This window comes from Cyprinus carpio, chromosome B2 (genome assembly GCF_018340385.1).
Source record: "Cyprinus carpio isolate SPL01 chromosome B2, ASM1834038v1, whole genome shotgun sequence".
In the NCBI taxonomy this organism is placed as follows: domain Eukaryota; kingdom Metazoa; phylum Chordata; class Actinopteri; order Cypriniformes; family Cyprinidae; genus Cyprinus; species Cyprinus carpio.
The window spans coordinates 15,494,167-15,508,173 of record NC_056598.1 but is presented as its reverse complement, the minus strand read 5'-3'; the positions used below and the strand labels follow the sequence as shown (position 1 = coordinate 15,508,173).

Here is a 14,007-nt window from a genome sequence, read left to right as displayed (position 1 = left end):
CAGCGTTAGTCAGCAAAGTAAGTCTGGGACAAATACCTCCTTCAACCGATTTTACAGCCTGTTTCAGGAAGGCCTTCATTTACGGGAACAGAGCATTTCATGAAGAGGCTCATTGTTGCTGTTAAAGATTTATAGTTGCATTTGCTTGTTTCCCATTGTCTACGTGGTTAGTTTATAATAACGAGTGGTAATGATTTAAATCTGGCTCTGTTAAATCAGTGTTCGACGACAGCTCGAAAACCACTAAATTAGATCAGTTAATCAGATCCATGTGCATGTTAACTGGGTCTAAGCAGGAAAAAAGATGATTAGACCCGTTTGTAAACAAAATGTGATTTTATTTTGGATGCTCCATAAATCCTTTAATTAAATATTGAGGTGATTTAATTTTAAAAAGATGTTTCTTCTTCTTTTCTTTTTTTTATTGGGGGAATATAAACTAATATGAAGTATCAAACAGCAATAAAATGTGTTTAGCTAATTCTGTACTTTCTGTGTCTCTGTCTAGTTTTTCAGGCCACTTTTAATCGAGTTGAGCAGATTTCCAGCAATGGAAGAGATGATCTGCATAATTTTGACCAAAATGGATTTCCTTTTACGTGTATGAACTCCTCTGGTAAGTGTCAGCTTATGCCAGTCAGCTCTTCGCCTTGATCTCTGGTTTAATTCTGCAACCTCTCTCTTTGTTGGCAGGGTACAGCCTATCCCAGGACACACAGTCAGGGGAGAATCGCCCCCCTCCCTGTCCCGTTCCAGTTGGGATCTATGAGCGCTGCCTCAGTCAGATCTGCTCTCTGTAGACTTGAGACACACCTTTGGTCCACTGCACCTGAGAGCAGCAGCGCAGGAGCAACAGGAAAGCATGGGCCTTTGAGAAAGGTCAGCTCGGAATGAAGACTCTTTAAAGAGAACTGTGTGAGGCAACGTCCTCTGAGAGAATCCTCGAGCAGTGCATCAAAAATCAGAGAAACTCCTCAGATCAGGCACTGATGATGATGATGATGATGTTACAGCCTTATGTTTTGATGTTAAATAGACACTGTAATTTTCTCTTTGAGTGTGCACAGAGAATGTTGAGGAGAGATGCTGTTTACATTGAGTTGGTAACGTGACAATTCTTTGTTTTGTTGTATTTTTAAGCATTATATTCTATCTCATAATATGTGATGTTAGTATCATATGATGTACCATTTTGCCTTCTTTCACAATTAAATTAGAGAAAAACTAAGAAAAAAAGAGCATCCCACTGTTTTTATCTGTCTGTCCAGGTTTTCCAGATGTTTGACCTTGAAATGATCATCTGCAGGCTAAAAGAAGAAAATACTAGAAGAATGCTGCCATCTTGTGGTTAACGCAAATATAACGCCTGAAAAAAAAAATCGTCCCTTTCTTTCTAATCCAACGGTAGTTTAGTTTCACTTTTGGCTAAAATCCTTTTGGTGCGATTTTTTTTTAAATTATCAATATCTTTACTTCCTCACTGGGGGCTTTAAAACTTTCAGACCTAGCACCATTTTCTGTAAAGTTGCTATGAAACAACAAAGATTATGAAAAGCACTATACAAGTAAATTCATAAATTTCAGTGCCGTGAGCAAGTAGCTAAACTTCAGCTCTCTTAAAGAAGTAAATATTATACAAAAATTGTAGGCTATTGGAAAATCAAGTAAAGTGATAAATACTCACAATTTATAAATTTATTAATTATTAATAATTTATAAACGCGTGTTGTTGCTATGCGAGTGTCTTTAGCAAATTGGTTTGTGGACTTTTATCTAACCTTTGGGTTAACTGGAGCGTTGTTTAAAAATACAGTTGAAATTAACAACCTATATAGTTAGCTATATGTAAAATAAATATACAATTTTAAGAGTCTCCCCTCCCTAATATTCAAGTCATTAATAAGGGGATCAGACCCCACAGTAGGCCAATGAAGTAGCCTAAATGAAGGAGATCTGCCTTGCAAGGTAAGTTTCTTTCCCACTCACACACTTTCTCTCTGCATCACACACACAGGAAGCAGAATTTCCACATTCCAGCCGGTGTTGTGTGGATCAGGACACACCCAGCACACACACACACACACACACACACACACACACACACACACACACACACAGAGAGAGAGAGAGACTGTGCAGTAGAGAGCGATAGGGCTGCTGCTGTAAGCGCTTCGTGTTGAGGTGATCTGAATGAATGACAGCTCCACCAACAGCTCACAATAATGACACCTGAAGGTAAAGCGGCACTTTTAACACTTTACTCTTGTTCTGGAACGATTGCACCCATTGTATGAATTTTAGTAAACTTAAAATTGCTTCGGTAAAAACTTTGTACATGAAGAGAGTTGCCTTAGTCCTTGGCCTATGAATAATAAATGTGTTGACCGTTTCTGCTTTGCAGTCATAATCGTCCTGTTTTGTATTGATTTATTTTTGTTTTATGTTGTTAAGCAGACGCACTGTGAAGTTGCGCTCGACTAAAATAAAAGATCCGCTATCTGAGAGGAAACTGCTGGAACTGGGTGTAACAGTGCACATTGTTCTGCCGTGAGATCATGTAGGATAGGTTTGATCATACCCATCGTTTTAAACCATTAGAAAAACTTTTATTTAGTAGGCCTATGCATAACATATAACATGTTTAGTTGGAACAAACCTTGCTCCAATTGTACCTTTAACCTCAAAGAATCGATCTTCTTTACACAATACAGGCTATGGATAACTCAATCAGCCAAAATGACTGTTATGGTTTAAAACAAAAAAAAGTTTCTTTATTCCACAGCCCAAATATTTAGTAATTTCTCTTTTTAAGTGAACTCATGTTTTCAGGACTAGTCCAGTTACATCTATAAATAATAAATGATTGAATCCCTCAGCTCCTCTCTCCTCACAAAGACTGGATTTGTTTTATTAATATTTAGTTACAGTAATAGCTGACAGCATCTAGTTGTTTGTTTGGGTCAAGGTTTTTGTGATGGTCCGGTTTAGGCTTACAGGATAGAAAATATCATTAGCTCATTATCAAACAATAGAAGCTGATGAAACTTTTCCATCGTGGTTGAAAAACAAACCCGCTTGCATGTAGGAGAGATCAAAATGTAGGTGATTGTTTTGTTAGGGCTTCCTTGCTGAGCTTAAGCCAATATTGTTTCTCTCAGACACAGAAAATCTTTAGGCCGGTGTTGGGTAAACAAATAGCAGTTGATGATATCTGAACTAAAATGAGTGTTTCAGCAGTATTGAATGCAAGGCTGGATTGGCCTGGTTCCTCATCCCTCGTTCCTGATGTGGATAGTCTGTGTTGTCAGGGGGTTTGCACATTCCACTCTCATTGTTTACATCAGGAAAGTCTGATGCCAGGCCTATACTTGCGGGGGAACGAAAACATGTACAGTCCTCTCAGCAGGCGAAAAGATATTGGAGCAAAGTATTACACATGAACAGCAAAGCACTTATTTTTACTCATGCAGCCATCAAAGTATGTGAGTGATAGCCTATATTTGTTCAGTTCCCAACCAACCGTGAGCTGCATGGTTGCCAGATAAGATGTTTCTCTGTGAAGTGTGGACTCCTGATCCCCGACTCACCTCATCACTATGCCAACTCCCTCACAAATGACAACAGTGCAGAAGCCCCAGCCATGTTGCTGTGCTGCTCAACCTGAGCGAGCAGATCCCTGGAGGTCAAGCTACAGCAGATCAGAAAGAGAGCGAGGAAATAATAAGAGTGCATGTGATATTTCACTCTTAAGATGTAGAATCGGATAGTCATTTGTTGGTTGACTGTGTAAACACTGTTTTTCTGTAGCACTTTGTGTTTGTTTTAGTGGTCTGACTTGTCAGCATCTCTTATCATCTTTGATATACATTGAAACATTCAATGTTATTGACAGTATCAATATAACTGACAACTTTTTGAATCCTCCACTGTAAACCTCACCACTTTTCAAAGTTTCAACATTTTAGTAAAATATATAAATATTGTGTTATATCTTTATTGTATATTTACAAGATACATGAGATCACCTATCCCTTTATATGTGTAGACTTAAAAATGAATGCACATTTTAGAAATCACATAATATGGAATGTCAGATGTTAGATTAGTACTCTATATTTTAATACAGTAATTTATTTGTGGTTGAATTGTATTGATGTTTTATGGTAACGGCAAAATAATTCAGTGTTTCTTAGTGAAAGATGTTCTTAAGTACCTGCAGTGATGCTGAAATAAAAGCCAATAAACAACAAGATTAATATATTATAACAAATTAGATATTATTTCTATATTGTATATTATAAATTGTATACATATTATTATATTAATTATATATAATTTTATTCATAAATATCATTTTAAATATTTATAAATATATATAATATATATCTGTCCCACTGCAAACAAAATAAAATTTAAAAATGATAAAATAATATTTAAAAATTTTAATAAAATTACAGAATTCTTTGAAAATAATTGAATGGAACCAGGATTTCACATAGAACATTATGATGTCAAATTATTTAAATGCACTAAGTGAATGTGATGGCACACATAATAATACACTAAAATCATCTTATTAGTTCAGTATGTTATGAGGATTTGTAAACATTAGTATAGCTCTAAAACTAAGTTTTAATACATAGTTTTAATAGATGGATGTTTCAGTTTTGTCATTCCGTTTGGTGCCACTCATGATCATGCCACACTTCACTGTTTAAATATGATAAGTGTGAAGTTATTTTTTAATCCTTGTTTTTTTTTTACAGGACTCATCTTTTTATGCTGGTTTTGGATTCTCCGAATGCTGCATGTGACTGAAGGAAGTGCTAAGGAATGTGAGTGTCCATCTGCCAGCATTTTGTCTCACTTTCCATCTGAGGTACCCAGTGACACTTGCTGCTTGAACTACTCAGGATCCACATTCAACCAGGTTCCCTGGGCAGCTTTTTTGTCTAATACACACCTGCAGGTTTTGGACCTGAGTAAATGTAATATCAGTCACATTGATCACACTCAGGTTGGTGATGCTGTCAGTTCATTGAGAGAGCTGGATCTCGGCCAGAACAGATTGACATCTCTGCCTGATGACTTCCTAGCTAAAGCCTATAGTTTGGAAGTACTGGATCTGGGAGAAAATCATCTGAAACATCTGCCTGAGCAGTTTCTGCAAAGCTCGGACAAACTGAGAACGTTGATCCTGGGATGGAACCAGCTGAGCGCTCTACCTCATTCAGTGCTTAAGCCTTGGCTAGAGCAGCTGCAGCTCATCGGAAACCCCTGGGCCTGCACATGCTCGCTGTTGGAGGGCCTTCAAGGTGGCCCTCACACCAACTCCAGCAGCCTTCAGGACCTCGTAGGTAATCTGACCTGTGCCTCTCCTCAGAATCTCGCAGGACAGACTGTTTGGTCTTTGAAGACAAGTGACGTGTGCCATTTGGCCAACCTGACCGCTCTCTTCATCCTGCTCCCCCTGTTCCTCCTCCTAAGCTTGGTGCTCTGCTGGTGCTGTGGGAGGAAGAAGAAGAGGAAAGACAGCTCATCATTCAGCCCGACTCGCAAAAGATCCAACAACTCCCATTGCAACGGACGGTGGCCACATGCCAAGCTGCCAACTGGGGAGTCAGCAGTATCTGTAGACGGTGGAAAGGAGGTCATACTGAACAACCAGTTGATGCTTCAGCCCTCGTCCAACTTGTTGGGCAGCACTCGGGATATTTATGAGGAGGTGGAGATCAAACTGGGCTCTGCAGACTCACTGGCCCCTCTGCCGTCCACTTGCTCCACAGAAGGGACCGCGGGAAAGCAGGACCTGGACACGGTGAGTGTGAGTGAAGTGATGAAGGACTCAGCTGATCGGGAGAAGGTGTACCTGACCCAGTCCACTGAATACTACAGCCTGGTTCCCGGGATTGAAATCGAGGACTCTGATCATGGAGAGTATGAGAGTGTGGACCTCTCATGACAGTACAGGAAATGATGCATTTGACTGAGATACTGGGATGTTTTGGGAAGTCTGAAGGTGAGGTCACATTTACCGTTTTTCTTGGTCAAATTTCATGGGCGAATCCAGTCAATCCAATAAGAATCCGCAAAGAAGAAGAGTTTTATTTGAAGAGGCTACCGACTGCTCATGTTGATCACAACTTGCCAACACAAAGCTGCTTGGTTTGAAAGTGACATCTGTGTGAGCAGTTTTTTGCTCACAAAATTCTGCTGAAATGTTGCTAATGTGACTGCACCTTCAGTAAGGATGTTTCCCCTTTGGTTGCAAATGCACAGTGAACGTTGCTGTTAAAGGAAGTCACTGCACCGTGTGAAGCCATTACTTTTGCATACAACGTGAATGAATTACTGTACTGATAAAGTGTCAAATGGAGCTGTTTGCAGACTCAGTCTGTTGCCTAGATAAGCTATCATATAGCTGTCCCCTGGATATTTTCATTATATTGAGATTTTTATATCTTCGTCCTCTACTGTAATTTAGACGGGAAGTTTTATTATTGTAATATTACTTTGTGTGTCACATTCAGTTACAGTGTTTAGAGTCAATGTATTTGGTGTCACATATAACTTTATATATTGTCATGAAGAGGAAAAGTAACAGTAGAGAGCAAGAGAATATTAAACAGAACCACAGTTCAGCCTCTGGTCTTTATCTTGAGTAATCAAATCTGCTCAAATTTGATGTATGATGGACTAACATTTCTCTCCTACACAGAATTTTGGAGGGTTACTGTTTATGTAACTATGTAAATGTTGAAAACAGTGATTATTTAGTCAATACTATCTAGCCTGTTTCCACAGATGGCCTCAGCTGATGTAATCATAATTTTGGCTTTGTTAATAATTAATGTATTTTTAGCGAGTTAAAAACTTGTATAATCAAATAAACATAAATAGATGTACTAGTCAAATGAAGTGGCTTTTAGATAAGATCAGACTGACTCAGCAAGTCAAATTTAACATAAGCAGATTTCAGTGGAAAGCCTAAATAAAGCAGGACAGGTTATGTACACCATTCAGAACAAGTAACACTCAACTTTAACCTAAAAAATGACTTATAACTGTCTTTTCGTTAATTGAAATAAAACTGAAATTAGATAAAATATAAATATTAGATGAAAAGTGAAAACTACAAAAAAAAAAACAAAAGTACCAAAATCACAAAAAAATAAAAAAAAATTAAGCTGAAGTACTAAAATTACTAAAACTGAAATAAAAATAAATTAAAACTAAAGTAATATTAAAAATCTAATAAAGACGACAGAAGTACATGAGAGATCACCTAAAATTAAAATGAAAAAGTAAAAAATATAAGAAAATATAAAAATGAAAGCAAATTCAAAATAATAATAAATACTATAACAGTATATAAGTAATATACTGTACAATAACACTGTCCATGTCTATGTCTATGATCAAACCTAGTACAATTTCTACGATCGGGAACAAAAAGGTCAGAAAAGAGTGATGGTCAAACAACACTGAACTTCTGTGATCTTGGGTGCATATGAGTTACACTGGACTTTCTGTATGAATTTATTATGTTAACTTGTGACATCATCAAGCAATCCTAAAAATGAGAAATTATATTTAATTGTTGGCTTCAAATAAATGCTTTTTCACATAATTGTCGTTTTGCATGTTTTTGTGACTGATTTTGAACTCTTTCAGTGTTAGTTAATTGGACTACAGGCTCTAATCATTGGTTGTTTAACTGAAATTGCGAAAGCATTTCTTAATTACACTCAATCCTAAGGGAACAAGTATGAAATGAATATAGCCATTCCAGAGTCTCACACTGGCCTTCACAAGATCTGCTTCTGTGTCCCCATAATGACCCAGCCCATTCATTAGTGGCTGAAATCACTCAGCGGTAATAGAAAGCTAGCTCTGATTTCCTCCTGTGTGGGAGTTTGTAATTATAGCATTGGGTTACTCCTTCCAGTAAAACCTGCAGCGCTGTAATGGCCTCACAGGCATCTCTACCTGCCTGCTGTGGGACAGAGCGTTATATTTTAAGCTCTGTGGGCACTTTGCAGTTGTGAAATTTCTATTTTTAAAGAGTGCCTGAAGAGACACAATTACAACTGAGAACAAATGCTAATGTATTTTTTTAAACCATCACTGCAATATGAACATGCCCTAATAACATATAAATCATGGTCAAAGCTTTGCAATTTTTAGCAAAGACATTGATTTAGTGATTACCAGAAAGGTTTTGCTAAAACCAAAATGTAAAATTATGTTTACTGAAAAACCATTCAACAGAGATGATTTTTTTTTTTTTTTGAATGACAATTTGTTCCTTTAAGAGCAAAAAGTGATCATGTATTATTTCTTTTTACTGATTCATTTATAATTTTTAAAATAAATTAAATGTTTGAATATTGTCTTGATGTGTTTTACATGTATGATTCTTCTAACCTAATTGAATTCAGCTGGAAAACAAGATATGTAAACAATGTCTAAAGGGGAAGTCTGGGTTAAAAAAAAAAAATAATAATAAAATGTGATCAAGCTTTTGTTTTATTTATCAAGGGAGGGAAGGGGTGTTCAGCTTGTATGAAGAGAATTGAAGTGCTGTGATGGGCCTCCAAAACTGGAGTAACTCCGTACTTTCTTTTCCTTATAGTGTCTACTGCCCCCTAATGTTTGCTGAACATCTGTAGATAGATAAAAATGATTGAAGATAAATTTATTCAGTATAACAACAGTGTTAGAAAATGATCTCTTTTCCTTTAATAAGACTGACTGGTTGGATATAAAGAATCTCTAGTTTTGGGTGTTTTTGTCAATGAGCAGTTCACATGTGAATGGTTTATAACGGAGATACGAAAGAGGATTTATAACACAGCTATGTAAATATGTTTGCACTTGATATCATCTACCATTATAATTGCTTATGGCCTTTCAAGAAATTCATGTTTTATTGCACATGCTGTATCTAAGAATCCCTAAATCCTTTTAATGGTTGTTCATATTTAATATTAGTATTAACATGCATCACACTCTTTTTTTAGTGGCATCTATGGTTCCATGAAGAACCTTTTACATCTGTGGAACCTTTCTGTTGTACAAAAGGATTCTCAGATCATTAAAATGTTCTTCACACTAGGAAGAAAAGTGGTTCTTTTAAGAACTGTTCACTTAAGGTTCTCTGGGAAACCAAAGATGGTTATGGAATCACTGCAAAAAGAGAAAATTATTATTATATTATTATTATTATTTATTATTATTATTATAAACAAAGAACTTAAAAGACAATTTGCAAACTGCACAATCAAGTGATAAATACCTTGTCATAAATTATAACTATAAACACACAGTAATCATTCATAATGAGGAGACCTGTGTGAAACTGACATTGACCATGAACATGTTCTTTTAAACTGGGTTCCCAAACCATAAATCACAGGATGGATTGATAGTTCCACATTAAAGACAGATATATAAAGGAGAAAACACAAGGTGGGTTTTCTCTCTAAAAGAAGACGAGCTTGAAGCACTAAGGTAAGAACAACAACAACAAAAAGACTATTTTATATGACAAATGTGTCTCAGAATTGTGAAAACTTCTTAATTCTTTGAGTTTTTCTAGTTTTCTACCATGACGGTATCCTACACGCTTAAGGTGGCCAATGCTAAGTTTGGAGGCTTCTCAAAGTTACTCTTCCGATGGAAAGGAAGCATTTACAAGCTTCTATACAGAGAATTCCTGGTCTTCTGTTTACTGTACGGCTTCATCAGTTTTCTATACAGGTATCATAACATTCAAAACATTAATAATCCACATTTTTTACAATTTCACATTCTTCTGGCTGAAGATTTTTATCCACAGCAAACTATAAGCGAGCAATGTTTTGAGTGCCAAGTCATAAGAAGATGCCACTTTTTGTAATTTGCTAATACAGTTCATACTGAAAGGCCAAGTTTTAAGGTTAGTTAGAAAACTAACTAGTTTTTTTTAACTAGTTTTCTAACTAGTTTTCTAGTTAGAGATATACAGGATAGATATGGCCTTGGCCTTGGTTATTCGAGTGCACACATGAAGAACTGTTGTCCCTCCAAAACTCAATCAATCCATATTGCTTCTTACAGGTGTGTCCTCAATAACGAACAACAAGAGGTGTTTGAGCGACTTGCACGACATTGCAACAAATTTGCTAAACTCATCCCTATGTCGTTTGTTCTTGGTGAGCATAAATGTTCTGACTATAGCAACATGATATTATTAACTCTTTGGGTTCCTTGTACTAAGTTAAACTGGTCTGTGGTGCTTGTTAGGGTTCTATGTCACCCAGGCGTTTCAGCGTTGGTGGGGTCAGTATACAAGCTTTCCCCTGCCAGATAACCTGATGATGGTCGTAACTGGAAATGTCCACGGCACAGATGAAAGAGGCCGTCTTCTGAGGAGAACTCTGATGAGGTATGCAAACCTGTCGTCGGTCCTCATCCTGCGCTCCATCAGTACACGAGTACGCAAGAGATTCCCAGCTCTGGAGGACATTGTCGAGGCAGGTAAGAAGTTCGCATCTGAAAATGTTTGGGAGGAATAGAAGTCCTGGATTACTTTTCAAGGTGTAACAAATCTCTAATAAAGTATGGAACCTTTGCAAATGTTTTCTACAGAATTGCTATTACTTCTACAGACTAGTATAATTACAAAAAACTTTCTTCATACAGGCGCTGAAAGTAGCTATAAATTGCAGTTCAGTAAGTGAGTCAGACAATGATTCATTAGCTGTTATGATGTATTTAATTCAGTTAAGGATTTGTTAGATTGATTCAAACCTAATTCAGATTTATGATATATTCACTAAAAGTATGTTTTTGATTCACTAAAAAGAACTGGCCCATAAGAGCCATTTGTTGGAGAACTTTATTTCACATTATCCCGTGACCGTAGAGGATAAGTGGTCTGGACAATGGATGGAGGTATGGTAGCATTGTACATATTTAATTTGCTAGAAAGGATCGTCTCATAAGAGCCAGTTGTTCATGAATCGGACTACTTGGGTCATGTTTTTTTATTTATTTTTTTATTCTTTAATAACAGGCTTGTAAGAGTCACTCAGCTAACAATTTTTAGTTCTCACAATGTTGTGAAAACACACATATAATGTTCTCTGTTGGCTAGCCAGGCAAGTCTTCTTTACATAAATCGATAAAACAGTGTTAGATTGGAGAACATTTTCCAGAATGCTCATATTTGGTTCCCCAAAAATTGCCAAATGGGAACATTAAGTTAAGTTTCTGTGTTTGTTGGTATTTATTTTTGAAGTTGCCAAATCTGGTCACTTTGTGTGTTTTTAGTTCACTAAAAAGAAGTGGCTCATAAGAATCTTTTATTTGTGAAGCGGACTGATCTAGTTGTGCTGTGTGTTTTTGATTCACTAAAAAAAAAAAAAAAATTTCAGTTGATAATTATTTATCTGTGAATCAGACTACTCTGGTCATGTATGTTTTTGCAAGGATAGCTAAAAAAAAGACATTTCTTGCAATTACATTAAATGCAGACTAAGGAAAAATATGATTTCTTTTGACTTGGCAGTGAAGTGGTGTAAAACTAAGCCACTGGTATGTGCCATTCCAGTTGACTTGATTGCGAAGAATATATCTATTGCAGCATGTCATTGTCTTATTAAAAAGCAGTGAATTAGTCAGAATTACACTCTGGAAAGCATTTATTTGGCATATTATTATTTTTTGCAGGATTCATGACCGCAGACGAGCTCAAAAAACTAAACCATCTGTACTCTGACTTCAACAAATACTGGATGCCACTTGCATGGTTTGCAAATCTGGCATCACAAGCAAGAAAAGAAGGGCGTGTGAAAGATGACATAGCCTTGCGTCTACTCATGGATGTATGTGTGTTTAAACATGTCAAGATGATGCATGTGTGCCATAAAAGCACATGCAATAATTCCTTCCTTTCTTCCCCTTTGTCAGGAGCTGAATAACTATAGAGCAAAATGCAGCATGCTCTTCCACTATGACTGGATAAGCATTCCCTTGGTGTACACACAGGTGAAGCTCATCTGACAGATATTTCATGGGTGTAGCTCACCGTATGAACTTCTGCTCATCTCACTTCTGTTTGGATCCAGGTAGTGACGGTGGCTGTGTACTCCTTTTTTATGTTCTGCCTAATTGGGAGGCAGTTTGTAAAACCTGAGAAACCTGATGAAGACAAAATTCATCTGGACCTTTATATCCCCATTTTCACTCTACTGGAGTTCTTCTTTTACGCTGGTTGGTTAAAGGTATGATTGCTGGTTTAAGAGCATATTTTGTACTACATAATTGGTTTGATTTCTCTAAAATGAAGGGTACACGTTCTTAAAGGTAGGGGAACTTATAATCAACCCATTTGGAGAAGATGACGATGATTTTGAGACCAACCAACTCATAGATCGCAACATTCAGGTTAGTAAATCAATACACACATGAATCAATAAGTAAACCCATTTCAAAGGATGCACATGTTCGATCATAACCCCTCGTGGCAATGCTTTTAATTTAATCTAGGTTTCCATGCTAGCTGTAGATGACATGCATCAAAATCTTCCTCTCCTTGAGAAGGACAAATACTGGGTGGATAAGGGTCTTTCATATCCTTCAGCTACTATGAAGCCTGTCTTCATGGGTTCTACACATGACATGAGGTACAATGACAGACTGTAACACCTATCCATAATTCATCCATCAAAAAAGATATGTAATGTTAATACCGCCAACATTCAATATACTGTAGGCTATATCATTATTCCAGTCATGTAAGACGGCTGGTCACTTAACTTGAACAAATAAGCAAAAGTATGGCCCAAGTATTTAATATATGATTCTTGTTTAACTTCAAATGTTATCTGTTATCAAACACAATTACTTAACGATTTCCTTAATGAGGAAACTGATATTTGAAACTTGTAAGTTGTGAATTCATTTATAAATCCTTGTGATTTACTCTTTTGAAGGGTTAGTTAACCCAAAAATGGAAATTCTGTCATTAATTACTCACCCTAATGTTGTTCCGAACCCATAAGACCTTTGTTCATCTTCGGAACACAAATTAAGATATTTTTGATAAAATCCAAGAACTTTCTGACCCTCCATACACAGCAACACAACTCTCAGATTTCATCAAAAATACCTTTTGTGTTGCAAAGATTAACGAAGGTCTTGTGGGTTTGGAACGACATGTGGCTGAGTAATTAATGACAGAATTTTCATTCTTTGGTGAACTATTAATAGATTTTGTACATTGTTGACTTTTGGTACTCTGTATTTATTAGGATACTTGAGGATGATAACGAGGAACCTTTACCAAACCCCAAGACACAGATGCTTGCCATCAATGTGTGGCCGACTACACACAAAATAAAAAAGCAGAAGAACAAGAGCTTGCAACAATTATGTCTTTGCTGCAGATCTAAATGTAAGGGCGAGCGCTCGAGGCTTGAACAGCCTTCCAAGAGCAGCATCCCATCACCACTGCAGCAACAACACATGACTCTTCAACACGTCTGCCATGATAAACTCTTGGGGTCACCTGAAACTACAGGACAAGCAAACCAAGAGCCATAGATAAATGTGTAATTACCCAGTCAGGTTTTGCTTTGCAAGAATTTTTTGGGACAGTCAAGGATGAGAGGATACTTGCTGCAATATTTGAACCCTCATCACTGCTTACACTTGAAATTGTTTTATTCATTAAAGATGCACTAAATTGTTTATGTGACAATTTTATTTTAAGGTGTCCTTGTTACAGTGTAATTATATATTTAAGTACTGAGTAATATTAACGAAACGACTTACTATAAGGTTAGGATAAGGATTAGGGTTTAGCTTAGGGTTACTTGCATGTAATTATGCATAATTTATTGTTCTTATAATAGTAAGTACATGTAGCCTGTAACAAAGACACCTTAAAATAGTTATAAAGAAATTTTAATGTTGTTCTTTTAAAGAATCTTGGGAAAAAATGCATCGGTGTTGCCACAA

The 14,007-nt window shown here is 36.6% G+C and overlaps 3 protein-coding genes across 4 annotated transcripts in view; all 3 read left to right on the top strand.

The window, feature by feature from the left end:
- The window catches only part of LOC109106361 (zinc finger protein GLIS1), a 30,919-nt gene extending 29,640 nt beyond the window's left edge, over positions 1–1,279 (top strand). Inside the window, exons 9-10 of the mRNA XM_042718299.1 lie at positions 509–616; positions 694–1,279. Of these exons, the coding sequence (XP_042574233.1) occupies positions 509–616; positions 694–800 (215 nt within the window). The 3' untranslated portion in view covers positions 801–1,279. The remainder of the gene's footprint in view (positions 1–508; positions 617–693) is intronic.
- Positions 1,280–2,080: 801 nt separating this feature from the next.
- On the top strand, positions 2,081–7,145 carry LOC122136195 (insulin-like growth factor-binding protein complex acid labile subunit). 2 transcript variants are annotated; one of them, XM_042718297.1, is made up of 3 exons: positions 2,081–2,235; positions 4,767–4,930; positions 5,018–7,145. In XM_042718297.1, the coding sequence occupies exons 1-3, from the start codon at positions 2,223–2,225 to the stop codon at positions 5,960–5,962; spliced, it is 1,122 nt and encodes a 373-aa protein (XP_042574231.1). In that variant the 5' UTR covers positions 2,081–2,222; the 3' UTR covers positions 5,963–7,145. The 2 variants fall into 2 exon arrangements, with proteins under 2 accessions (XP_042574231.1, XP_042574230.1); XM_042718296.1 differs by having other exon boundaries at positions 4,767–7,145.
- Positions 7,146–9,458: 2,313 nt separating this feature from the next.
- Positions 9,459–13,733, top strand: best4 (bestrophin 4). The gene is made up of 10 exons (XM_019119717.2): positions 9,459–9,513; positions 9,602–9,762; positions 10,102–10,196; positions 10,288–10,521; positions 11,716–11,870; positions 11,956–12,033; positions 12,114–12,269; positions 12,352–12,432; positions 12,535–12,671; positions 13,299–13,733. The coding sequence occupies exons 2-10, from the start codon at positions 9,611–9,613 to the stop codon at positions 13,588–13,590; spliced, it is 1,380 nt and encodes a 459-aa protein (XP_018975262.1). The 5' UTR covers positions 9,459–9,513; positions 9,602–9,610; the 3' UTR covers positions 13,591–13,733.
- Positions 13,734–14,007: the final 274 nt, after the last annotated feature.